This window comes from Dermochelys coriacea, chromosome 10, assembly GCF_009764565.3.
Source record: "Dermochelys coriacea isolate rDerCor1 chromosome 10, rDerCor1.pri.v4, whole genome shotgun sequence".
In the NCBI taxonomy this organism is placed as follows: Eukaryota; Metazoa; Chordata; order Testudines; family Dermochelyidae; genus Dermochelys; species Dermochelys coriacea.
The window spans coordinates 78281535-78309495 of record NC_050077.1 but is presented as its reverse complement, the minus strand read 5'-3'; the positions used below and the strand labels follow the sequence as shown (position 1 = coordinate 78309495).

General features: G+C 43.9%; 1 protein-coding gene and 1 long non-coding RNA gene across 4 annotated transcripts in view; one reads left to right on the top strand and one right to left on the bottom strand.

The window, feature by feature from the left end:
- Positions 1-222: 222 nt before the first annotated feature.
- Positions 223-27961, bottom strand: part of LRRK1 (leucine rich repeat kinase 1) — a 109589-nt gene continuing 81850 nt past the window's right edge. For all 3 annotated transcript variants that reach the window (XM_038418730.2, XM_043494558.1, XM_043494559.1), the window contains 12 exons: positions 27118-27257; positions 24292-24541; positions 20591-20757; positions 18543-18740; positions 17606-17883; positions 16591-16785; positions 15550-15701; positions 14039-14156; positions 12187-12303; positions 4430-5273; positions 2289-2390; positions 223-362 (listed from right to left, as the gene is read on the bottom strand). In XM_038418730.2, the coding sequence (XP_038274658.1) occupies positions 5109-5273; positions 12187-12303; positions 14039-14156; positions 15550-15701; positions 16591-16785; positions 17606-17883; positions 18543-18740; positions 20591-20757; positions 24292-24541; positions 27118-27257 (1780 nt within the window). In that variant the 3' untranslated portion in view covers positions 223-362; positions 2289-2390; positions 4430-5108. The remainder of the gene's footprint in view (positions 363-2288; positions 2391-4429; positions 5274-12186; positions 12304-14038; positions 14157-15549; positions 15702-16590; positions 16786-17605; positions 17884-18542; positions 18741-20590; positions 20758-24291; positions 24542-27117; positions 27258-27961) is intronic.
- Positions 308-27124, top strand: LOC122456205. Its single transcript, XR_006274942.1, has 3 exons — positions 308-430; positions 19548-19604; positions 26454-27124. It is a non-coding gene; the product is annotated as an uncharacterized LOC122456205 (long non-coding RNA).

The following is a 27961-nucleotide window of genomic DNA, read 5'->3' as shown; positions in this document are numbered from 1 at the left end:
CACTGCAGAGGAGATAGTTTCTGCAAGAACCCTGCAGTGTTCCTTAGCAGCAAATGTAGGGAAAAAACCAACCAAACCCTTCTCTAAGGATACAAAAGTGCCCAGATTGGAATGCTGAAGGGCATCAGTTTCTGTTCCCTGTAGTCTGTCCTTTCTGGATGCTTGATTTTAAATTTGACAAGCACTACCTTCTTTTTCGCATGCAGGTTTCAAGCCTTCCCAGCTCTTCATAGGACTGGTAGAAAATGTCAAACTCTCGGGCACCCCAGCTCCTCCAGACAGCAAGGCACCATTCCATGTTTTTTTTCTCAAAGCAGCACACAACAGTGTCTCTTGCTACGATAGCAGCTTCGACCAGTGCCCTGGGAAAGCAAGAACAGGGTTGGAGAATGGAGTGCAGCTCTCCCAGAAAACAGACAGCCCAGCAAAAGTGAGAAGTGCTTAGGGTTTTCTTACAGTCAATGAATCTGCTTTTCTAAGACAGCTGGAGATATTTAAAACAGGAAACATAAAGCTGTGTAACTACTAGTTACATTATAGCAACCCTCACCTCCCTCCAAAAACCCCAACACAGTGACATAGTTCTACGAGGCTCTTTTGATTACAATAATACTGTGCACTAATGTAAGGCCAGATTCGATAGACCTTCATCCCATTGATTTCAATGAGGCTGCTCACAAAGTGCGGGCCTATTCAATGTGAGGAAAGGTGGCAGAATTTGCGCCATCATGCATTTAGTAAGAACCAAATAATGGATTGATGCCACTCTATAAAGGAGTGCTGGGGTAAAGGAAAGGGACCTGCCCCTTGGGGAACTGCCCTAGCACAGGGGCAAGGGAAACAGGAATGGCAGGAATAGCTAGAGAGTTTGGTATTTTGGAGCTGTGGGGAAGCTGTCCTAAGTGAGAGCAGCCCCCAAGGAAGTCATCTCCTCTCCCTCCCTCCCCTCCACTCCTCAGAGGCACAGCACAGTATCTGGCTCCATCTTAGTGATATTGCAGCCTTGCAGATGCCGCCACACCCAGGGGAAGTAATTTGTTGCCACTGGGAGTGCAATATTGTTGGCTTTTTCATCATTTTCATCCTGCTGGTCAAGGATGAGTCGATGGATTTTTTGCCTGAATCAGCAAGGCTGCAATATTGTAAAATAGGACAAGTCTAGCAATGGTCATTTCATCTGGTCTTCTACTCCCCATACTTTTCTTTCCTATTTTTTTTAAATCCGGTGAATCTCTGAAACGAGTCCACCTAGCTAAGTGGGCCTATACAGGTAATAAAAGGGACAAAGCACTATACCTGACATGCCAAGGCACAAACGAACAACGGAAGTGAAGGTAAGGAAGGCTTTGATTTCATGTAACCTGTGCTGTTTATTAATAAATGGCCATTAATAACATACAGCACAGCTTAACTTCTAGTTGCTTTGTCTTGCCATGAACAGCACAATCACATATTGGTGTTTAAATGGTCAGCAAAAAACAACTCAACACTATACCATGGTTATTTATTTACTTGGAAGCTCAGTTGCTACATGAAGCATTTTAAATTAATGTCCATAACTGTTTTCCACGGAGTGCCAGGAGCTACAGCTGATACAAAGGTGCTTATTTAGAGCCAGAATTTCAACCTGCTCTGAGTGAATGAAGCCACAGACAAGCACTGCACTCTGTAGTAAATACACTTCTTGTTCTTCATGCAGAGACTGAGTCTGCCACGCACTGAGGACCCCTGCCAGGTGCCGGTGCCTGCAAAGCCCAGGGAAGTCAGCACCTGGCAGGATTGGGCCAAGAGTTATCACAACATCACATTTTGCAAAATGAGAGGCACTATCTTAACACTGACTCAGCCTGGGAAACAAGGCAGCTAGTTAGAAAGCTGGAGATGCAACTTGCTGTGATGTTTCTGGGGCAGATCATGACCATTGCCTGAAGAAGCCAGCTTGGATTGATCTGGCACATGGGAGAAGATCTACCCCAACTCCTCCTGCTTGTCCCAGTATAAGGAGCAGGAGGGGCACAGTCACAGCATGCTCTGCTCTACCAATCCAGGGCTACCCCAGACTCAGGGCTGCTCTAACTTGCACTGGGGCCTGTCTGTGTAATTGGAGCCTAATCACAGTGACTCCTCCAGCTGGGAGCTTGCCCTGTGGCGTAGAATCCACACTAGAATGCCCTGAAGGAAGAGAGGCCAATTGGAGGATTGCAGGCCTTGCACTCAGACACCGATTGTGCATTTCCCCTGATGGAATCGTTTGTGATCATGAAATACAGGCTCTAATTCAATCTCACCCATAGGGAGCCAGTTCTTTGGCTTTCAATACGGCTATGACTCTGCCGCGCTGCATGCCACATTCCTTCTCCAGCCCAATAACTATGATGTCGCCACCTCTCCTACAGACAAAAGAGAGACAATCATGCTCAACAACGTGGGCCACGGACAGTCAGGGAAAGCACATGTACGGTAGCTCTTCCGATTACATATGCTGAAGGCTGCCAGCAGGGGAATAGGTCTGAGATCCAAAGAGGCTCACAGACCTTGTTAAAGACAATGGGTGTGCCAAACACTCTCTTTCAGGCTCAAAAGGAGAAGCAATCAAGTTACTTATGTAGTACCCGTTAAACTTTTACCCCCAACTGGGGAGACTGCAGATTATGTATTCCTTACGCCACCCGCTCCTAAACCGAATTTCGCACCCCTTATTCCCTGATAACCAGAAACTTCTATGCCTAAACTCTGTACTGTTTTCTTTTTACTTCAACATTATCTTAATAAATTATTAAATCTGTTCTTATAAAAAAACAAAAACAAAAACAATTGCAGATAATTGCCCACTCAAAGCAATAGGCCAGCGAAGGCCATCTGGCAAGTCAGCATTAAACCATGTGGACTGAGGGGTTTCCCTGGCTGCAAATGCAGGGATATTGGTAGCAGGGTGTATGCAGGTTAGGATACATCTACACTGCAATGTAGGCCTAGGGGGTTTGAACTCAGGCTCAAGCCTACATTCTTTCCCCTTCTTTCTACACTCATATCATGCTAACCCAGGGCTCAGATACAGGGTTGAAGGACCCCACGGAGGTGGAGGTTCCAAGCCTGAGTCAAACCGGGACCCAAGATAAAAACCCTATTGCTTTCCAGTGTGGACACAGCCCCACTGGACTCATGCTCAGGGAATGCGCTCAAGTATCCCACAATCCTTTTGGCTGACTTTCTTTGTCCTCTGGACAATCAAGTTTGGTGGATCATTGAGTTTTCTCACATTGCACCATGAACAAAGGGCTAGAGCGGCCACATGTTGGAAGGGAGCTAGGAAGTCTGGGATATGGCTGGTCCGACTCAGATCTCCATACCCCAGTGTGGATGCTGGAGCCCCAGGTTTGAGTCCAGGTTAGAAAATTCTTAACCTAGAGTTGACAATCAGTGTAGAAGCTGAAGCCCTGGGTTTTCTAACCCAGGGTCTGCTGACTCCAATTCCACTAGCCCTAGGATTACATTGCAGTATAGACATACCCTTAGAGCAGGGGTGAAAGTAAGGTAAATTACTCACCGGTATGGGGGACTGGCTCCAGGATCCCGGAAGGGGCAGGGCCTTGGGCAGAGGGAGTGGGGCTGAGGGTCAGCATCCCCCAGCCTGTCCTTCCATGCTGCCTGGGGGCGATTTAAAGGGCCCAAGGTTCCAGCCACTGCTGCAGTAGTGGGGGCAGCGGCCGGGAGCCCCAAGCTCTTTAAAATCGCCAGGACCCATCGGCGGCCCTGGGCGGGGCAGTGACGTTAAAGTGCTGCCATGGCAGCGACTTAAGGAGGGTCCTTAAAGCGCTGCCATGGCTGTGCTTTAACGTGGCCTGTGTACAGGCTGGTACCGGCGGCCACTTCTTACCGGAACGCCGTACCAGCCCACTTTCACCTCTGCCTTAGAGGCAGAAAGCCAGCAAAAGCAGAGGCGAACATGACCCTGAGAGGAGGCAGAGGGACAGCTTCTTGGGCAGAGGTTGCACAGGAGTGGCAGGCTTGGGAATTTCTGGGCAAGAAAACTGCCTGCCGATGTTTGTTTCTACTCTGTCCAAGGAAACAGGATTTTGAGTACATTTTTTTGTAAATAAGATGGCACCAAGAATACACCTGATTTGTATCAGGATTTCTTGTCCTAATGGAAACAATCCTGCAAGACCCCACATTTGCCAAAGGGGCAACACTAGATACCATCCAAAAGTTTGTAGAAATATTGGTTTCTAACTTGCAATTCTGGAACAGTTACGTAGTTTTTTTGGTGTATCTTATTGCTAGTCACCACCATGGATAAGTTTGCTGTGAAATTACAATTAGAAACAAAACCCAAGTCCTTGAGAGCTTCCTTAAACCCAAACTGACTCATGCTCCACTTGTGACTCGGATCTGGTTTGCTGAGTATGTGCTTTAAGGAGGGATTTACCTAGGGATCCAGATGAGGTCTTTTACTGGAAGAATCTTTACAGCTTGGAGATGCGATGCGTTTTCATCTTTTGGTGTAGCATCATTTTCAGATCTGTCTGGGGAAGGGATCAGTTCATGAAACTTGTTGGACTCCTCGCAATCCATGGAGAAAGGCATGCTGGATAAGCTTGCAGGAGAGCTTGGCAGGCTGGAGAAGGACCTAGTTATTCTGTTAGAAGGGGAGGATGAGTAAGAAGACATGGAGCAATAATCTGTGAAGGAGTCCTGATGGTTTAATATTTGTGTGCCCAGCTCTGGGCTGCAGATAATGCTCATGTCAGCCAAGAGTTACTCATCAAGCACTGTCCTATGTATAGCTGTTGTAGCAGGGATCCCTGCGGAAGGCTGCTGGATTGTAAACATGTCTCTTAAAGGGCTGCAGTCACCACAGAAGTACCGTGCGCAGAGCTGATAGGTTGCAGTATGGTACATCACCAGGTAGTGGTTTATCATCCAGGCACCAAATCACTTTCCTCCCCATGGTACTCCGCGTTACCACGCCATAGATGTGATCACAGATGGAGGTTTGTAGGGCTCCGCCTCCTGTTATATCTATGGTCACGCAGTCTATGATGAGAATGCCAGGGCCATTGCATGTACCAGACCTCCAGCCCCACTGTTTGTTATTTCCATGGCTTTCACTGGGTAGGGATTCTGCCGGGGGTCACTGTCCAAGATGTTGAACTTGGTCCTATTCGCAGTGTGTGAGCACAAGTAGAGCAGCTGGTCCTCTGGGATGCCGCGTGCCACTGAAAAACTGCCACAAGTCCATCTGACAGTCCGGCCAGCACCAGGTAGGAGTTCTGTTGGAGAGAGAGAGATTTGTTTCTCCATTTAACGTTACTGTTTTGCAACAAGAGAGCTCCCCATCCAACATTCTGGGTGCCCCAACAATATCAGAATAGACTGATCTGTTACGCCAAAGCAATTAAATTACCCCACAACAACGTCACTACCTAAAAAAACCTAATGAACCTATACACACAACCCTCCCGCTCCCTCTACCCAGCCCTATCCATCCCCCATCACCTTACAGGTATGGGAGGAAAGATGGCCATGCAGCCACCTGAAGGCACAAACTCAGGCCGTGATACACTCTGAGACAGCCATCGTGTACCTGAAACCCAATTGGTCAAGTCCAGATTAGTTCAAACCCAAGAATAAAGCAGAATGGTGCTTCTGTCAGGGGAGCCATTCTGACCAAAGAGAAAATGAAATTATTGATCCTCAACCAAATGCCATGCAAACTGCACCACTAGCAGTGGTTAATCTGCCAGCATGATCATGCAGATGAAGGCTGCAGGTCTTGGGCCCCGGGACTATGTGTAGACACATGGAGATGTCAGCAGCACTTCAGAGAACAAGCTGACAGGCTGACAAGCACGATGAAGAATTCAGAGGTGCTTATGATTAATGAACGCACATTGGCTGTGGCAATTTACTGCACAGTGAGCAAGTCGCACGCTGCATGGATTTCATCATAGCCAAACCATAATATTCTGCACCACAGTCATTCTCAACACACAGCTAGAGGGTCTCCTTTGTGTGGCAGCCAAAGTCAGGTGTCTAATTATGCACAGCACAGATTGCTATTCTGCAACATTGCTCCCCGGCAGAATGCTCAAAGCATAACAAAACAGCCATCAAGAAAGAACATTACAGCCTGTCAGAACTTCTGCTTGGCCTGGTCATCCCAAACGAGAGTGAAAACCCGGGGAGACAGCGGTTAGAGGACAGGAAAATGGGTATCTTGGGAATCTGACTCACTGTGCGACCATGGGCACAGGCCAGAACCCTCCCTATGTCTCGGCTCTCCCAGCTGTGAAACAGATAGAATAACACTCACCTCACAGGAGAGATGGAGCTGGGTTTTTCCAATGTATCAGATTGTAAGAATTTGTCTATCCCAGGTGCTCGGTGCCTCTTACCACTTTATCATACTGTGAAAACTAAACCCAGCAGCCAGACCCTGACAAGTACCTTACCCTTCCTAGATACCAACCCTCAAACCAGGACTCACTCTTGGTACAAACATGCATTTTGCAGCATGCGCAAAAGGTCAGCAAATTCAGGCTATTTCAGACCAAGACAAGGGGAATGAGTTCCAAGGTCAAGGGCCCTCCCAAAGGCCCCTCTGCTGTGTATAACTAAGAAATTCTAGCCCAAGCACCTCCACAGATCTTAGCTTATCAACCAGGGAGAAGGGCAGTCACACAAGCAGGTGAGTCACAGGCCATTTAGGTTGTAAGAGGTCAAAAATCAACATCTATATCCATAACATAAAGGGGAACAAAAAGACACTGAGTAACCCATCACTTAGGGGACACTGGAAACAGCAACCTGTGAGCCTGTGAAAGTTGGATCCCCTGATCTGGCAGGCTGGAGATGCTGGTAACTTTATGTGAGTATTTATGTGAGTAAGAAAACTGCTTAGGCAAAGACTGTAACTTGCTAAGATTAAGTTTTAGTCACTAGAAAGCGTGTTTCATTTTGTTTTGTTTGTAACCAGACCTGTCTCTTTCCCCCTTGTTTAGTGTCATTTAGATCTCTGTTCTGTGTTAACAAACCTATTCTTGTTTTGTTACAAAACCATCTCAATACTGCGTATCAAAGGGAAGTGAGAGTCTTCACACTAACAGGCTGATGTGTGCTCTGTCCTTTTGGAGGCAGCGAACACAGAAATTTCTAAGAGTGTCCAGTGAGAGTGATGGGACACTGCAGTAGGATATCTGTGGGGAAGTGAGGTTCACGGATTGTTACCTGCACGGCCAAGTTTAGACTGGCAATCTTGAAGAGTTTGCTGCAAGGCAGACAGGCTGGTGCATCAGGGAGCTAACACATCTTAGCAGTAACAAAGCTCTCACTCTTGCTAAGACAGAGGGATAACATAGTAGCTCACAGTTCTGGGTGTCTTAAACATTACATCACAGAGGGCCATTTTACATTAAAGAGTTTTGATGGGAATTTTTCAGTCAGTTCTACTAGTTACATTTTAGCAGGCTTTAGTGGACAGTGAAAGCTATTCTCTGACCTTTCACTCCTTCCATCCCCAGCTCTGAGTCACTGTTAGATCTTTTAAACTCCTCTGCAACTAAGTGCCTTGGGAGAAGACAGTCTGGCTAGCAAGTGATGTATTTCTTTTGGCTTAGCATCATAAAAATCTATTTGATCTTGGTTAGTGTCAGCTACAACCGAACAGAACAAGGTAGCTTTCAGAGTCAACACAGCTGCACCAACTATACTAGCTGGGGATCAGGCCCAATATAGCCCAAGGAATATTACAAAACACTTAGACTACATTAACACAATCACTGTGGAGGCAAATTCAGCCGCCATTTTATGCTCTGCCACAGCATTACTCAAGCCTTGGGCATTAGAACCTGTTTTATTCAGGCACTGAGGTTGTCCCCAACACTTTGGAAAGCAAGGCATGAGAATTTCTGACCCAAGAAGGGGCTTGAACCCACATTTGTCACAGCATGTCCTGAGGTAAGAGTGCTAGCCACTTAACATGCAAGTGCTATGAAAGCCACATGCTCACAAGGGCTATACACTTCATTGATGCTATCAAGGCACCAGTGCATTGGGAGGTGATGGCGTAAGGTAGACGTCTCCAAACCACAATATTAAAAAAGTGACCAAACCTAAGGAGCACAGTGTCCTCCATCAACGTGAAGCAACTTTCTTGGAATTCACTTTCGACATTTAGCGGAGAGAAGAGCCAATGAAAACACAGAAACAAAACTGCATTAGAAGCCTCTGGCCTGCCAAAAGTCCAGCTGTGCCAGTGAGAATGGCCTCTAAATAGGGGCGTGTGCCATACTGTACAGCACAGAGGATGAGCCTGTGCCAAGACGTTCTGTCCTCATAACTACAGTACAGTGTAAGGCTTCGAGCCTATTGGAACTCATCAGATACCATGTAAACGAAGCCCTCAAACAACACAGACCTTGTCACTCCCCCATCCCATTTCCCTGGCTGATCCTTCTGGCACAGAAGACTTTGGCAGGCTACAGCCTTTAAATGCAGCTTTTGTTTTTATGTGTTCTAGGCTCCTTATGAAGGCCAGGTCCCGACACACGTTCCAACCTCTCTTTTGCTTTTCTTTGTGAAAATATTGGAAACAGATTGAAAAGGATGTTGCTTTTTAGGGGTCTGGAGGATTTTATTGTTATCTGGTCATCAGAATTAATCATAAAAATTAACCACGAAAATTACACTGTCAATTCCTCTGTTTTTTTTTGGGTTTTTTTGTTTTTTTTTTGAGGCAGAGAGTTTATTTTCAGGGCTTCGCTCTGCTTCTTTCAAATGTCTATGATGTTTCCTTTGGATGAGAAAAGAAGCATGGGAAACTATTCTCTTGGATCTGTCTTCCCAAACGTAGCCAGTCAGAAGCATTTCCCTTAAGAGCAAAATCCCAGGGCAGCAATCTGACTGCGTGTTTCTTCAAGTTTCATCAGCTAGCTGGCACTTGTGCTTGGAAAAGGCCGACGTTCCCATCTGCCTTAGTGCAAGATTCTTTTCTCTTTAGAGGCTTATTCCATACAGCAAGCTCGACAACTTAATACAACAGGCCTTATGTGACTCCTTCAGCAAAACTGTCAGCTCTAGAATCATAGAATCATAGAATATCAGGGTTGGAAGCGACCACAGGAGGTCATCTAGTCCAACCCCCTGCTCAAAGCAGGACCAATCCCCAACTAAATCATCCCAGCCAGGGCTTTGTCAAGCCTGACCTTAAAAACCTCAAAGGAAGGAGATTCCACCATCTCCCTAGGTAACCTATTCCAGTGCTTCACCACCCTCCTAGTGAAAAAGTTTTTCCTAATATCCAACCTAAATCTTCCCCACTGCAACTTGAGACCATTACTCCTTGTTCTGTCATCTGGTACCACTGAGAACAGTCTAGATCCATCCTCTTTGGAACCCCCTTTCAGGTAGCTGAAAGCAGCTATCAAATCCCCCCTCGTTCTTCTCTTCCGCAGACTAAACAATCTCAGTTCCCTCAGCCTCTCCTCATAAGTCATGTGTTCCAGCCCCCTAATCATTTTTGTTGCCCTCCGCTGGATGCTTTCCAATTTTTTCACATCCTTCTTGTAGAGTGGGGCACAAAACTGGACACAGTACTCCAGATGAGGCCTCACCAATATTGAATAGAGGGGAACGATCATGTCCCTTGATCTGCTGGCAATGCCCCTACTTATACATCCCAAAATGCCATTTGCCTTCTTGGCAACAAGGGCACACTGTTGACTCATATCCAGTTTCTCATCCACTGTAACCCAAGGTCCTTTTCTGCAGAACTGCTGCCTAGCTATTCGGTCCCTAGTCTGTAGCGGTGCATGAGATTCTTCCGTCCTAAGTACAGGACTCTGCACTTGTCCTTGTTGAACCTCATCAGATTTCTTTTGGCCCAATCCTCTAATTTGTCTAGGTCTCTCTGTATCCTATCTCTATCCTCCAGCGTATCTACCTCGCCTCCCAGTTTAGTGTCATCTGCAAACTTGCTGAGGGTGCAATCCACACTATCCTCCAGATCATTAATGAAGATATTGAACAAAACCGGCCCCAGGACCAACCCGTGGGGCATTCCAGTTGATAACAGCTGCCATCTAGACATGGAGCCATTGATCACTACCTGTTGAGCCCGACAATCTAGCCAGCTTTCTATCCACCTTATAGTCCATTCATCCAGCCCATACTTCTTTAACTTGTGAACAGTTTAGCTTCTTGCAGACCTTACCTGCACTTCCTCCTGGTGATTGGCCTGGCCATACACAGAAAGGAGGAAAAACTGTCCTATAAGAAATTCTGCTGAAAGGACATTGATGTGGGGGGGAAGGGGAGTGGGGAGGGAGAATTGTTTAGATTCAATATTATTGTAGGGCCTGGAATTATTTATTACATTCACTAGAGATATCACAGTCTGGAAAGATAATCCAGGAGATCTAAAACCCACTAGAAATCCCATAGGGTTGTAATCAGTGTGACAGCAGAAAGTGTCAAAATGAAAGGCACATTCTACTTCTCTGGACAAAATACAAGGTAGCAGACGAAAGATAAGTCAGGTGTCAGGCATCAAACATCGGGGAGGAAAAGTTCTGTAGCTTTGGGAGCCAGAAAAAGTCAACAGGAGCAGCCTCCCAGGAGGTGAAATTCATTCCTGTGTAAGCACCAGGTCTGTGTACCCTGTAAATCCCACTTACCCAAAGGGTGAAGTGGGATGTAAACAGTGCACACTATTCCTTCGCTCACCCTCTGCTCAGGGACACATCTCATTAAGTATACAGCAGTCTGAGCCACTGAATCAGAAATGCACAGTAACACAGAATGGGCACATGGTATAAAATACCCTCTCCCTTCCCCCCCCCCCCGCGAAACCTGTTCCATGCAGTTACTAGACATAGCATGTTGGCATGTGAATAAGCTTTCAGATCACTAGAGACATTGAAAATAAATGGATAATAACGTGATTTTTTCACTCTAGATTGCTACAGGTCAAACTGAGGATAATCTAACCAATTAGAAAATATTTTTATATATATCCTAAAATTTGACTGCAATAGCCAATAATGCCACATTTCTCTTAAGAGCCTGCTTATGATAGGACTTTAAATGTCTCCAAAAATAAAACTACTAGCTATGCACCACATAATGCCTCCCTTTGTGATTATCAGGGGGAGATAATATCCCTAGCCTGCCTTTTTGTTGTATGCCAATCCCTAACCCAAGAAAAAAAGGGCGGTGGATAAGGCATAGGTGATACGTATGCACGTATACACTGCATGCATGTAGACCAAGGGCGGCCAACCTGGGGCTCTGGAGCCACACGAGGCTCTTCAGAAGTTAATATGCGGCTCCTTGTATAGGCACTGACTCCGGGGCTGGAGCTAAGGGCGCCAACTTTCCAATGGGCCGGGGGGTGCTCCCTGCTCAACCCCTGGCTCTGCCACAGGCCCTGCCCCCCACTCCACCCCTTCCCGCCCCCTCCCATGAGCCTGGAATGCCATGGCTCCCCCCAGCCCTCCACCCTCCCCAGAGCCTCCTGCATGCCACGAAACAGCTGATCGGGAGGTGCGGAGAGGGAGGGGGAGGCGCTGATCAGCAGGGCTGCCGGCCAGCAGGAGGCACTGGGGTCAGGGAGCTGATGGGGGGCTACTGATGTATTACTGTGGCTCTTTGGCAATGTACATTGGTAAACTCCAGTTCCTTCTCAGGCTTAGGTTGACCATCCGTGATGTAGAGTGTCCAATGAATATGCGCTTAAAAGAAATACACAAGTCCTACATTAGGAATTAATCAATATCTATCCTAATCACTCAGTCACTTCCCCTCTACTCATCTTTCTCATTCACTTACACTAACTTTTTTCTAATGATGAGGTGGAAATGCAGCTGGAAAGCTTTAATGTAAAGAAAGCAGGTGTATTTTGACTACTTCCCCAGCAGATTCTGAAGTGCCATTTCTAGATCCTCCTGCCTCAGGTTCTCGCCATACCACTTCCAGGCCTCTGCTCTTCTTGGCTTGGACACAGAGACCTGAGAACTGCTCTTTTTGCTCTGCCAGCAAGTTCTAGTGTAGAGGAGTTCACAGCAATGCCCTTTAGTTATGCAGAGGATAGTGAAAAACAACATTATCTTGGGACTCCTGGTTCCATAAGCAGAGTCTTTAGTTTCATTGATACCCTTTCCAATTGTGAGAAACATTCCTCTTTACCTTTTTTATAAGAGGCACCGCTAAGAAGCAGCTCACGGTAGCTGGAGTGTCTAATCCCTTTTGTGGAGTATTTAAAGGACACATGCCTTGTAAGCCATATACATAAATCTTCTGGTCCTGCAAATGAACAAGAGCAGAGGAAATTATGTTTAATTCAGTAATAATTTAATTTAGCTGCTTTTCACATTAACACATAGACAGTCCAAATTTGTTCCCTATAAAACTGTACAAATTTGTGTTTCTGGAGGTCAATAATCTCCACTTTGGAATTAATGTAGTTCTTTTTCGGCCAGCTTTTATCTTAAAAGTCCTCTCCCTGATGATTGTTTTGGCTTCTGTGATCCACACTGGTTGGAGAGGCTACCTTGGATTCCTCTTAATGCAGTGCATGATACCAAACACTGTCTGGTAGTACAGGGATCAGATTTTTACCAAATCTGCAATCAGGTGAAAATATGATTGACTCCACATATAGTTCACATCTACTAGTGTTGTTAGGGAATTTTCTGCCAGGAAAATCAAAATTACATATGTTGTTTTGGTTAGTTTGCTGAACCCAACCAAAATATTTCGTTTTCAGTCAGGTCAATGTCAAACTGCATCTCCCTGTGATGTTGCATTTCCTTATGGAAGTTGTAGTTCAGATGCTTCATACCTCCACCCTACTATATGGGCTGGGCCTCTTGGCTGCACTTCAGCTCCCATGATGCACTGCAGTTTCCCCTCTGACTAAGCCGCAGGGTGTCTCATGAGAGATGTAGTCCAGCCAGGGAGCCCAGCCCATACAAAAGAATGAGGACATGAAAAACCAGACTACAGCTCTGAGGAAGCAGCGTGGCACCGTAAGAAGATGCTGGTTAATGTTAAAGGGATTTAAAACTAAACCTTTAATTTCAGTTCAAGTTGAAACAAAATATCTCATTTGTCAACATGTTTAATTTTAAATAAAAAGTGTCAAAATGAAATGTTTCAACCTTTCTAAACTGAAATTTTTCTGAGCTTTTCTTTCTGTGAAAAAATGCCTATATTTTTACTTTTTTTTAACCTGATTCAGGACGAATAAAATGTCAAAATATCAGAATTACCTGCAGGATGTAAATTCCAATTTTCACTCAGCTCCACTGTCCATACACATGCAATTCGAGCTGACTGAATTACCTATTACAAATAATTCACCCAATTCATTTAGCCCTTTTTCCATTTGTGAAGCTCTGACTTCTAGGAATTCGTTTGTAATGGTTCAACAGCTTTGCAAGAACATTTTTGTTTTGTGTCGGAGCCTGGTTACACTCAACACAATTCTGTCTGAGGAGTAGATAGGGACCTAGAGAGATAAATCCACTGTGCTATCTCCGTCTTATCTTCTTAGGCAGGGATTTTAAATGGCATAGGAGAGTTAGGCCCCCATTTCCCATAGACTTCCAACTCCCTTCAGCCTCTTTTTAAATCCCCAGCCTCAATGTGTTTTCTTCCACCCCTTCCCCTTATCACTTACAGATAGGATTCTTTACCAGATAGAATCTCTCAGTGCTAATGTGCTACAACCTGGGACAGTTTTATGTTGGACAGCTTTTGTTTCCACGTTCATTCAAAACAGCAGAACATGGTCTTGGGATCAGTAGGCTCTAGACACTAGCTAAATAACAAGTGGAAACAATATACCAGTGAGAAAGCATATGTTTGACTGTCCATTTAAGACATCCATTGTCATGCTGATTCTCTGAGCTTTACATTACTAATTTATTAAGCTAATACCATGTTTCTTTATAACACACACGAATAAAGGTTTCTCCAGCATGGCAATGAATTGCGCACAACCGACAAGAGAGCTGACATGTCAGATAACGTTTACCTCTGTGGCAGTCCACAGTGCACTCTGAACTTTTAACTGGCAGCATAACTTCATTCCTGGGCAGCTCATTCTCTCCACTTCTATGAGACCTTTCTCTGTATTTACCACCGTGTAGTTTCTGAAAGGAGCAAATGTAATTTGTTATAGCAACGGTGCCAATAGTAAAACAGCATTAGCAAGTATTTGCAATTAATGTGTTTGCACTGTACAATTTGGAGATCACCTAATTTTTTTGGCCAGGTCAGGCATACTGTCCTTAGCTACCCATCATCCTGCACATGTATACAATGCTCTTAATCTTTTTTTGGGGGAGAGGACAGTATATCATAAAGGAAGAAAAATTCAGACATTTAAAAGCTCTTTCTGCTATTAACTGTTTGCTAAGTGTACTCCAACTGTTGTCTTGTAACTCTGATTATTTTACTGGCTAAATGAAAGAGAAGTGACACATCAAGAAAGGTTGAAGGCCCTTGGGATGGTAAAATAATTTTAAAAAAATAGATGAATGAATATTTTTGTGAATAAAAGCACTATGTTTGTTTCACTATGATTCATGGGGTCACATTGTATATGAGTATTTGAACAAACCCTGGATATTCAAAAATGGGTCTATGAATCCCAGAAGTTGCAACTATTTTAGCACAAGTAGTTATATGTTCTAAAATGTATACGAGATGTACATAACTTGTTACTCTCCTTTCAAAAATGAATTAGTTATCCAGTCAGGGAGCAGAAATAATAATGTATGGCTTAAGTAACCAACCAAATGCTATGAATGACAAATAGTGAAAGCAAACAGTTCATGAATAATGTGCAGAACCAAAATTATTTACCCATACCATTTGGCAAATACTTGCCAATAGTGAATACTTGAACAGAAAATCTGGATCAGCTCATGAATGGTTTCTGAACTTAAAAAGTTCATAATGAATATTATTCATAAAAAGCAGCTCAACCAGCATGTTCTTGAATCAAATACCAGCATCGGGTCCCAATTCAGCAAAGCATTTAAGCACTTGCTTAAGACCATCCCTATTCAGTAAAGCACTTAAGTACATACTAAACTTAGGACATGTGGTTAAGACCAATTATTTCAATGGGACTTAAGCACGGGCTTAAGTGTTTTGCTGAACAGGCCTGGAATGCTGAATTGGTGCCTCAGTTAGGAAAGGCTTAGTGTCAAAAGGCCTCATTAGTAAAAACAGATCATACCTAGTCTCATGTGCCAATACTTCATCCTGTGTTTGTTACAGGTTCCTAATCTTGATATTATAATCTTGACCTGATATTATTTGAAGATGAGCTAAGATCAGTAAAACTCTTTATGAAATAACCACTGACATATTTATTAATTAAAGCAGTCTGGGGAAATGATACTGTATGTATCTTTGGAAATGCTCCTAATTCACTTTCACCTTCCTTTCTTACTGCCCCGCGGCATGAGTGCTGACATTGAAAGAGTCGATGTTAAATCAAGGAAGAATCAAAAAGGATAAAAACAAGCCCTCTACCTGGTGTCTTCCTTCCCATCCCAGAATACCACAGTGTATTCTTGGCCTTGGGAAGAGAAGAAGGAAGACTGCTTCCCACAGCGCAGCAGGTACATAAAAGTAGCAAACGTAGGATCTTTCATCTGTCCTACCACAGAAATGGCCAATGGACGCTGAGGGGGAAAAAAATTACATCCACTGAATGGTGCGTACATATCAGAGCTTCTTTTGCAGGTTAAGAATGAACAATACATTCATAATAATTACTATTTATTACATCTATAGTTCCAGAGGCTGGGGATCTCAAAAGAACCTAAGGGAGTTAGGTGCACAAACCTGCACCCAAATCCTTAAACTTCTTTCAAAATCCTGTCCCACAGGTGCTCCCTGAGTTTTGTATTTCAGTGCAAAACCAACATAAATTACAAGAATCAAGGCCAATCTCTCTCTTTCCTCCCTTCTTCCTTGCCTCCCTCTCTCATTAGGATTTTATCTATGAACCTCTTGTGCTTTGAGAATTTAGGGAAGAAAGCCACACTCATTACAGAGTGTAAGTGCTTGTTAATCAAAGCTCTGCCTGGCCCTTAGGTGAAGGACTGTGGCTCCAAAAATGCAAAATAATTAAAGAAAGATGTAGTACGGTGTAATCTCTGTTTGTATTTGAAATCCTTTCCTGTCCCCATAGTGCCTTTTTTTCAAAGCTCCTGAATTCCTTCTAGCTGCATTCACAGCAGGACACGTCAGTAGTTTTTAATAATTAAGGGTGGAATCTTGCCCCGCTTGCCCCGATGAGAGTTTTGCCATCGACTTCAATGGGCCATGATTTCACCTTAAGGGTAAGCATACAGTTGCTCTATTCATGAAACCCAAACTGAAGTCAATGGAAGTTTAGGGCCCCAATCACTAGCAGGTGTAAACAGGTGGTGCTCCATTGATGTCAGTGGAGCAGTGCCCATTGATACCAGCTGAGGATCTAGCCCTTAGCATGTAGAGGGGGGCGACCCCAGTAACAAGCAGTAGATAAATGGTCTAAAAGCACCAATTGTCAGGCCCCTCTTGTACCTTTTCTGGCTTAGTGTCCCAACATTCCATCATGAGTGTCTGCATCCTGTGGAACTGCACTTCCCCCGGCTGCCCCAGAATGGGACGGATCCCTTTAGACAGCTTCTTCGAAATCTGAAGCTGATGTTGTCCAAGCACAGGCCGCTGTCCAGACAATAGTTCATATAGGACCATTCCATAGGAGAACATGTCCACCTAAGGCAAATATCACACAGTTAAGCACAAAGCTGCCCCCATAGATGGGGTATGGCTATTTCTTTGGAAGGGAGTTTTATTGTATGGTTAGAATTTGGGATAACATTGACAGCTGATGGAAAACAAACAATACATGAATAAGCATTAAGAAGTAATAAAATAAGATCAGCAGCACATTCAGCATATGCATGGAAGGTGAAACGCACCCCACGAGCGGTGGGCCAGGCTTTTGCATATCTTAAGTGTTGCATAGCTCTTAGGCTGGCTCCTATGTACAGGGTTAATTTCTTCTAGAAAGAATTAATGGACCTAAATGAACAATCCAAATAATTTAGTTCCCAGCAAGGAATCTTCCATGACACATACAGACATTTCCAATCTAGCTGCAATCAGTGCTATGAATAAGGAGTCCAGTTTGCATGTGCCTTGCTCATATCTTGCGGATCGTTAACACAACGACACACTTAGTTTCTTCATCAGTGATTCCATTAAATTGGGTCTCTTTGCAGAAGTGGGTGCCTCAAGTTAAAATTCTTAAATCCATAGTTATGCACCTAAATAATGGCCTGATTTTTCAGAGGTGTTGAGTACCTGCAGCTCCCACTGAAGAGAATTTGTTGTTGGGCACCTCTGAAAATCAAGCTATTTACCTAGATGCCTAAATATGTACTCAGGAGCACAACTTTAGGCACCCACTTTTGAAAACCTATTGGCTTTAGTCAGCACATGTGATAAAACTCCATGAAGGGCCTTGATGAGCATCTTTTTCATTGGGTTATAGATGAGAATATTGCCACTTCAAAGGAAATTTCTTAGTTACCTTTTCATCATAGACTATTCGAGGCCTAATCTCTGGGGCTTGGTACCCAGGAGTGCCTTCCACTCCAAGAGCTCCTTCATGGAATGATTGCCGAGAAATCCCATAGTCAGACAGTTTGATGTTGATATGCTCTTTAATGTCCAGGGACCACACTAAAATATTGTCTGACTTTAGGTCACAGAATATGATGTTTTTCTTATGCAGGTAGGCAAGGCCCGTTGCAATCTGATATGCTATTTTCTGGGTCAGCATACACCCCAGTGGCACAAAGGAAGCCCCTGTTATAAAGAAAAAACGCTGTGTTCATTAGAGCAAACTTTCAAAAGGACGACAGTTCTTGTCATTTTAATCTGACCTAGTGTAAACAATCTACCTGTTAAAATGTCACTCTGAATGGGATGATCTGAAGTGGCACCATTCATGTTACTTTAGACAGAACTCTGTCAGGTTTTTTTAATCCCTTAATTTCAGCGGTTCATAACACTCCCATTGTTGGGCTGAAACTAGACAAAGTGCTGATATGCAGACAGGGCCAAGTTATTAAAGGGGCCTCATCCCAGTTCTGGATTTTATGCCATTAATTTAACAGCGGCAAAATTACAGGTACATAGGATAGCATTTAGATCTCTAAATATCTGATTTGCAGGGGGAAAATTGCACATGCAGAATTAAAATGAGATTTGGATACCCAGTCCCCATTAATTTTAAAGGGAACTGGGCATACAGATTTTTTACATAGTTTTGAAAAGCTCAGCCTTATTGGCAGTTTTCATGAGACCCCACCAAAGTCCCAATTTGAAAGAAATTCCATCACTGCCCACTGAACTTGGAAAAAACATTATTCTACCGCTCAAAAAATAGGTTCAGTGTTGCAGGCCTGCTCACACTGTGACATAGGGATTTCATTATTTTCAGGGAGCAGGTTCGGGGCTGTTACCTTTGGACTTTCCAGATAACACAGTCGTGAGGCTGCCCAAGGGGGCCAACTCTAAGGCAAAGCAGAGAGGATGGATGCTAATCCCAATCAAGGAAACGATGCAAGGGTGTTGCAAGGAGTGGAGCATGCTGGCTTCCTGGCGGAACTCTGAGAAGTTCTTCATGGCGTCCATAGCTCGCAAGTGCTTCAGCATGGTATCTAGCAAAACACACAGGCCTGTTTTCACTTCAGCACATGGCATCGCAATAGGGGAACCCAGCAATGCGACGTTAGCGGTTTTCTTGAAAGCTAAAACTGTTTATAGGATTCTAAGAGCTGAGAAAACTACTGTAGGAAGCAAACCATGTCCTTGCTTATTCTGATGATGGTGCTTTGGGCCATCCCCTCCTTAGCATGAGCTGCTAATAAGCATTATTGGTACTGTCAGTGGGAGTTACACGAGTGCATTAGGAAGCAACTAGGGGGTGGGATTTTTTGACTTAGGAGTGTAAGACCCACTGAAAGTCGGTGGGACTTGTGTTCTTCCATAACGTAAGTGCTTTTGAAAATCCTTCCTTATACTCTTTAGAGCAGGGAGTCAGCAATACATAAGCAGCATGTTACTATTATATAAAACTTCAAGGGCAAGAGACTTGCCCGCTCTGACTGCAACCCCAGCACAGGAGCCGTGCACAATAGCAGTCCTTGTGCTAAGGGAAAGCAGAGGCCATTCATGGCTAGCCTTGCTGTTAGCGCTGGTCTTTCCAAAGGGCGTGTGCCATTGGTACAGTGGCTGTGCTCCTCCACAGCTCATGGAGGCACCGTATGCTTAAAACCAGAAGTGAGCACAGTGAGGTGCTCTCTTCCAGTCTCCGAAGCTGTTGAACAGCCTCCCAAGGATAATGAAGGAAGCCCCATGACTTGTGAGCTAAAACTAAACTGGCCAAAGTACTGGTAGACTCACTGTATGAGCCTCCATGCGATTGACCAGATGATTAACTGACCTTTCCTGTGTTTAACTTCTAGGACTTGCTATCAGTGCCAGTGAAGGGAGCACCTCAGAGAAGGCCTGGCTTTTAGAAGGTATGATGATTGAGTTAGTAGTATTTGTATTATGGTGGAGGTCCCAATTAAGCTGAGTGCTAGGTGCTGTACAGACACGAGAGACAGTCCCTGCCCCAAAAAGCTGACAGTCTAAGTAGAAAAGACACAGGAAGTATCATCACCTCCATTGTACAGGTGGAGAACTGAAGTAAAGATTGATTAAATGACTGGGCCAAGGTCACAGCTAGAAACTGAACCCAGATCTCCTGAGTTCCAGTCAAGTGCGTTGTCCACGCAACCACCTCTCTACAGCCAGACAGCTCGAGAGTCACAAGAAGGATGGAGCATTGAGATTTTGATTTCTCCCCTAAACTGAGGCTCTGCCTTGTCAGAGCTCCCAGCCCCCTGCTGGCCAACACATTAGGTTTCATGTCAAAACTGAGAATCCAAACTCGAACCCACAGTGCAGAAGTGCATTGTGTGCCAATGACTGCCAGCTGGCCTCAGTTCTCCATCTTATGCGTGTTTTCATAGGGTATGCCTACAGCGCACAAAACCCCTGCAACAGCATGTCTCAGAGCCCAGGTCAACTAACTTGGGCTTGTGCTGTGGGGCTAGAAATAGCAGTGTAGGCATTCAGGCTAAGGCTGGAGCCTTGGCTCCCAGACCCTCCTCCCTCCCCAGGTTTCAGAGACCAAGCTCTGGCCCAAGCAGGAACATCTACACTGCTATTATTAGCCTCGTAACGAAAACCCCGTGACTCCAAGTCAACTGACCCGAGCTCTGAGATCTGCAGCTACAGGGTTGTTGCTGTTTTTTGCTGTGGAGATGTACCCAAAAAGACTTTTTAAAAATACGTCAATATTCCTTCCCTTACAAGTTTTGCTGTATATTGGGGAGCTGTATTTAAATAGGTGCTTCCAGCCCTTAGCAGACTGAAGACAATTCAATCATAACCTGTAAACTCACTGCAGACAGAGCAGATTTAAAAACATACCCCTCCCCATGCGTTCTGTGCACTGTACCTGTAGCCGAATTAGGAGAACTCTTGCATTTCTTAATCTGATATCTCTTCACCGCCACTGGTTTTCCTTGGTATTTTGCCTGATATACAATGGTTCCACTTCCACCCTGGCCAAGAACATTGTTTTCATTTTCACTGTATTCTAGTTTACTATTTTCCAGAAATAGTCTGCCAGAAATGTAACAAAAAATAATATTTAAAGGAACTGTAATTTGTACATTTAAACTGATTTTTTTCACATTTTTAAAAAGATTTTCATTTCAATAAACGGTTTCCACTGAGAGGACAAGACTGGAAAAGTCACTTTGTTGTCCTTAGATATTTTGCATGCCAGTACACATTGTACATTTTTCTCACAGGAAGAGCGACATGGGCAAACCTGCAAAATGGGCTGTCCATTGAGTCAAACATATTTCATCGGAAACCAACAAGATCCTGAAAGGCATCAAGGTGCCACGCTCCGTTTCTAGGGTGATGATGTAAATCCAGCTGATTATGGACAATGTATGGCCAGTTTAATAGGTTTTTACTTCCACTGCCTTCCAGCAGGACTGGACTGTGTTCTGAAATCTGAATATTCTAACTAGCCTTCTGTTACCAGGCTGCAATTCATCATTTTCCCACCCTTCCCGAGACAGCTTTTAAGCCACTCTGACATGAAACATTTCTACTTGCCTTGTTGTATTAGTCAAATAAAACTCTAACAAATGACACCCCTGATGAGGGCCCACATGCTGCAGTGTTGGCGAGTTTGTCCAGAATGACCCATTAAAACTACCTGGAGAAAGGAACGCCGCTGTTAAAATGATTTATTTGAGAGGTACACATGACTCAGCGCAAATGTTGGGAGCTCAGGCAGCAGCTGATTAGAGCCCTCAGAGCTCTGCACCATGCCCAACAGAAAGATCTGAGTCATACAGACAGAATGCGCTGTAAAGAACATGGACTGTCGAAGTGCCCAGACGTCCTTATGAAGGACCCCCAGACATTTTATACTCTAATTAGTAAGGATTCTTTACCCTCTGGATCCCACTGTGTGCTCGTCTTATACACATCACACATATGGGGTCATTTATCCTCAGAGCCATGCAAAATATTTGCACTGGGACCAGGTAAATGATGGCTGCTTACAGGCTTGATGAAAAGGCAAAATTCAGCCCAGTTTCATCAAAAGGGTCAGTGCAAACATTAGAGGTTTCACGTCAAATCCAGGTGAAACTTCATGGCTCTAGCTCAATTTGCTTTGAGTATGTGTGTTCAGTTATACCCAAAACTGAGCTGCATGAACCAAAAGCAAATGTTACACAATAGGTGCAATGCAAAAGATAGAATCTTAGTTATATGAAAAAAGAAAAGGAGGACTTGTGGCACCTCAGAGACTAACAAATTTATCTGAGCACAAGCTTTCGTGAGCTACAGCTCACTTCATCAGATGCATTCAGATGAAGTGAGCTGTAGCTCACAAAAGCTTATGCTCAAATAAATTAGTTAGTCTCTAAGGTGCCACAAGTACTCCTCGTTCTTTCTGAGGATACAGACTAACACGGCTGCTACTCTGAAACCCTTAGTTATATGAAACTCTCAACGATTTAATCTAAGCATGGGAATAAAAATGTCTACTTTTCCTTTAAATCTGTTCCTAGATTGTGACTCTTCCCCCCCACCCCCATTACAAAGCATATAATAGCTTTGATGAAGACATCGAAGGTCATGTATGCCAAATAGGACACAAAAAGGCCTCCTAACTTTCTTCATAGGTTGACTGTCCTCAACAATCTTTCGGGTTCTCCTTGTGCCTCATAGGTCAGAGCATGTCAACCACAGTATTGCCAATGAAATGGGTTCTTGTGAGTGGGTCAGGCGCCTAGCTCCTTTACTGGAGACATCCAGAAAAATAAACACTTCATCTCACAGCATATAGAACCCTAAATTATTTCATTACTGAGAGGGCCTCAAAAATCAAAATAAAATGGGTTCTTTCAGCCTTCCTACTGACCCCGTAGTAGGTTACGGCAAGCCCTCCTTTTCTTGTATGTGTTTTAGTACACAATGCATCAAACACTCGTTAAAAATTAGTGTGCAACTTGGAATGGCCTTTGAGTCAAAAGGAAAGGTCTGTCAGACAGGCAGACAGAGATGTATTTATAGAAAATCATCCTCCATATGGAATGCTTATCTAGGCCCTAACTTGGACCTGCAAAACCTTTTGATCCAACCCCACACTCTCCTGGTGACCTCCCTGAAGAGCTTGGAAGAGAAACTTGCCTACCCACTAATCCTTTGGGAGATTTTCTTTCCTGCCTTCAATGCGCCAACACAGGAAGTGAGTAGGAATGGGCTAGGGTTTGGTTCAGGGGGGTGAAGAGCATGAGGAAAAGGGTAAAGATTTAGACTTGTGGCTGGGTAGAAACAACAGAGGAATTGGGAAGAAGCAATAAACCAGAAACCACAGGACATATGTGAAGGAGACAAAGGCCTTTATCAAATCATTCAGATTCACTTCAGGGCATGAGGGAAAAAAATTGTGCCAGTGTTTCTTTTCTTTTCTTTTTTTAAAGCATCAGTTCTCCCAGCCTCATTCATTATTAGGTTTGTAAAATGCATTAGTCACTGTGGAATAGGCTCCATTACTCAGAGGATTAAAGTTTTCCTGAAGTAATGGGAAAAGTAACCTAGAATAGCTTTTAGGGGACCCAGGTCTAGGATTTTGGTCTCTGTGTAAATTTCAGGAAATATCATCACTTTCTAGTGCAGATTTGATTTAATGCCCACTTTCTGGTGGGTCAAATATGCTTTCGACAGCAAAAGTGCTTTAATTTTCTCAAGGAAGGAAACTGTGCTATCCAAACCAATTACAGGATACAGGATTCAATCCTCCTAGAAAAGTAATTAAATAGTTTAAAGTTTCTGTCTGGGGCAGCACAGCCTTCTACAGAGTACAGGGCTTTCTGCAGAGGAGGATAAAAAATCTCTCTGATTCATAGCCAAAGTCCCTGAATCTGCTGCTGACGCTGCATGTCCGATATCATCCCACAAGAGCAGAAACTGCAACCTGAGCAAGTGTCACCACGAAGGGATGTTTGCAATTGTTCATCAGGAAGGGTCTGAAGAAATTCATTGCACACAGGCCGTGTAAGGGCTAGAGGTTGAAGTTAACTCATTTCAGTAACCCACTCGTGGCTTCCAAATTAAAACCCCAGCTCTGAACAAATCCAAATTTGAATCCAAGTCTGAACACTGTGACTGATCCCCAAATCAAAAAATCCCCAAATCATATGGACGTTCAAATGCAGATCGGGATGGGCACTTTGCAGTGCTCTATATTGTTAGTGCCCTATTAAAAATCTCCTGAAAGAGACATATTGCACCAACCCCTGGCCAGAATATGTTACCAGGGACAGTAGAGAACAGGGTCACTTTTAAAAAAGTGACTTTCACATCGTACCACAGGAATCTCAGGAGCCTTTACAAGGCGATGAGTCAGATACTGATAGTGTACAGTGACTGTGTAAGCAAATGTAATGACTATTTAGGTGGAGATAGGCTAGGATACAATGACATGGCTGGGAGTCATGGGTAGATGAATTTGTCTCCCCATCAAGAGTCAATATGGACCTCCAGTGGTCGTGAACTAGAGGAAATGCAAACTGAATTATCCATAGACATTCTGAAGTCCAATGAATGACTGTCAAGTAACATTACCTGGCAGGAAAATCTGTCATGAAGAGCTCTGGGACTAGCTCTTGTAGAGGAACTGGGATGTTAGGGTGACTAGGACATGTGATATAATCTTGTTCTATAGCAGTTAGAACACAATCTTCCATGTTAAAGTACTGCTCATTTTCCAGTTTATCAGGTGGCCCATCCTCTTGTGTCCTAGAAGTTGCACAGATCTGACATGGGACATACTGTTCCATAAGCAAAGTCCCATCACTCTCCGTGGCCGTCAGTGCTAAAAATAATTTAAAAAAAAGTGACATTGAACAGCAATGTCCAATACATTCAAATGTATACCTTTTCTGCATGAAATCAGTGCTTGAGAAGTCCCATGTAAGTTTCATGTAATCCCTCACTTGACTCCCATGTTTTCAAAACTGGTGGTAGTAGCTCCTCTAGTTTATCAACTGTTATAAAAAGTAGCTATTTGCCAAACACACAAAAGGCAGCAAGGACAGGGTTGGATAGATACGTACTCTGGATTGTTGAGATAACTCAAGAGGCCTGGCAGTTTTTCATTTAGGTATCAGGAATAAGTATAGTGCAGGGCATGCAAGTAATAAATTTTCAGCACACCAAAACCTTAAAAGTTCATGGATAGGAAAAGCCTTCTTATGAAGCAATTCTCCATGGCTTTAGTTAGCGACACTCCAGAAAGATGTAGTCCATTGCAATGAATAGAAAGGCAGAAGTATGTCTGTACCTTTAAAACAGAGAGGGAAAAAAACTGGCAGAACTCCTTCCTCTTTTTGACACTGCTTTAGCCAGAATCAATCAAGCAGACAAAGAATCAGAGACACAGCACCCAGGGGTCATGGGCCAAAGTAGTCTTTCATTTGACAGAATCTATTGTAAATGTTACTTTACAGCGGGGGTTCTGAACCTGTGAGTTAGAGGGTTGTGACCAGCCACAATCTAAGGCAGTGATACTCAGACCTCAGTGGTTCAGGAACCAAATTAGCAATCAACATTATCCAAAAGAGCCACAGGCGTGTGAATTCATTGTTTCATTTGGTATACTATCATATATTCTTATTTAAACAGTATAACGGGAAATTTTTAGAGCATAGCTACACTTGCAGATCTACAGTGCTTTGAGTTAAACAAACCTTTGGAGAGCACAGTAGGGAAAGCGCTGCAGTCTGTCCACACTGACAGCTTTATAGAGCACAATAGGGAAAGTGCTGCAGTCTGTCCACCCTAACAGCTTTAAGCGCACTTGCAACAGCATTGGGCGCGGTGCATTATGGGCAGATATCCCACTATGCAAGTGGCTGCACTGTGCATTTCTAATGGGGGTGGGTGGGGTGGAGTGTGACAGCGAGTGTGTTGTGTGTATGTGAGGGGAGAGAGAGTGGGTTTTGGGGGGGGCTGAGAGCATGTCAGCATACTGTCTTGTCTGTTCAGACAGCAGCAGTCCCCCCTCCTCCCTCTCTCTCTCACACAGCTTTCCACACTAATGGTTGCTTTGTCTCAGAGCAGATAAGCAGCTGGCTGTTAGAAACGGAGCGTTCAAAGGGCATATCTGCATTCCTGCAGCGATTCAAAAACAATGACAAGAGTGGCCACTTGACTTAAGAGGATTATGGGACATTTCCGGAGGCTGATCAGAGCGCAGTAATGCAACACCTCGTCCACACTGGCACAGGGGTGCTCCAGCGAGGGCGCAGCAAACGTTATTCCACTCGCCGAGGTGGAATACCAGCAGCGCTGTAGCTGCGGAGTCAGAGCGCTCTACCTGCCTTGCCAGTGTGGACGGAGAGTGAGCTAGTGCGCCCAGGGCTCATTTATTGCACTGTGACTTGCAAGTGTAGCCAAGCCCTTAGTATATATAGTTTTGTAGCTACCAGTCTGAAAAGGAATGATAAGAATTCCTCCTTAGACAACTAGAGGCACAGGACAGGGACACTAGACATGTGCATTGTAAGTTTTAGAAATGGGCCAACAAGTCTTGCTGGATGGGCTGTTGGTCTGACTTTTGACCTAAATGGCCCTTTGGCTGGCATCCTCCACTTGTATCTATATTGCTAATCATCCCTCCATGTCTGAATATGCTTCTTTGGGATCATGGCGCTGCTCAGTCTTCAATGATTAAAAAAAAAAACCAATCCAAACACAAATGAAAGTTTTATTTTTCCCCTTTGCAGAGTGATCTCCGATAAAATAGAAGAGCAAAGGTTGATCTACGGCAGCTCGCAGCACTATTATCTGGTGAAGATCTCAGATCAGTACCTGCCAACACTAATCTCTAAAGCAGCATGCGGTGACCTGGGATACAGCACATCATTTTTTAAATAAAAATCTATTTGAGGGTTACAAACATCACTTGGGGAAACAGTGGGCCCGATTCAGCTCTCCTGTATGCTGTAAATCAGGAGTAACTCCATGCAAGTATAAAACTAGCACAAGGGGCTCAGACACACTGATTTAACTTACCTAAGCAATACGGACCTGACACTGCTTCCACTAAATTCAATGGAGGATCTGGTCACTGACTTCTGCAGGAGCAGGTTTGGACCCTGTTTGCACATAACATCTAATTTGTGTTTGCTTTTCGGAGATTGAGGGATTGAGCGCTCTGGATACAATGTTCACACCATGCGGTGTCAGTAAAGATTTGTATTATATTGCATTGAATCTGCTGTTGTCTCTAAACTGTAAAATCCTTGGAGCAGGGACCTATTTTGAGTTTTTTGTAGCACTCTTCAACTATTGCATAATGTGCACACTGACAGCACCATCAAGGAATAATTTCCAAAACAGAGCATTGAGATGTAACAATGTACAGAATGCTACAGTTCTTCTTCTTACCTGGAAACCACTGATCTATCAAGGAGTTGACATGATCTGTGATGAAAGCCATTGCTGAAAAATCTCTTGCTTCTGATTGGCAAATTATTTTAATTCCACCACTTTTTTTCTTTTTCCAGTTCACATCAGAAGATTCCACACTAAGTTATGGAAAGCATGAAACACCCAAATAAGGCATTTGTAAAACATGAATGTTAACAGTTTTTCTTTAGCAAAATCATTGATAAGCAGAGCCACAAAACCACAAGTGATTAACAAGTACTTAAAAGGAAAGTCTCTTCAATTACATATAAATATGATCCCCAAACTGAATCTGTCATTCTCTGGAGAGAGCATTCTTGCACAGAAATAAACAAAAGCTGGATGCTTACGAAGTGCACATGGTAAAGAAGGCCTTAGTCTGAGTGAAGAGAGGCTGGTGGAGATTATACTGGAAGCAATAAATAAAGTGCTGAAGGGTTAAGAGTCTTAAAAACCAATACTAAAACTCTAAGAACCATATTTTCAAAGCAGCTTCAAAAACATGCTTGCAAAATATGTGGATATATCCTTTTGTGTACAGCCCCGGGTATTTGTGCACAAAATAATGGGCTCTTGTGCAAACTGGGTAATTGTATGCAAAGAGCTAAACATCTTTCTCCCCAACAAAGCCTGAGTAAATGGGCTTTGTGTGAGAATTTAATATGGATAGATAGATGGTACACATCCACTAAACCCAACAGAGAGGAAGGATGGTCCAGTGGTTAGGTACTGGCCGAGAAGTTGGGAGACCTGTGTTCAAGTCCCACAGACCTCTTGTGTGACCTTAAGAGAGTCACTCAGCCCAGATTCTCAAAGGTATTTA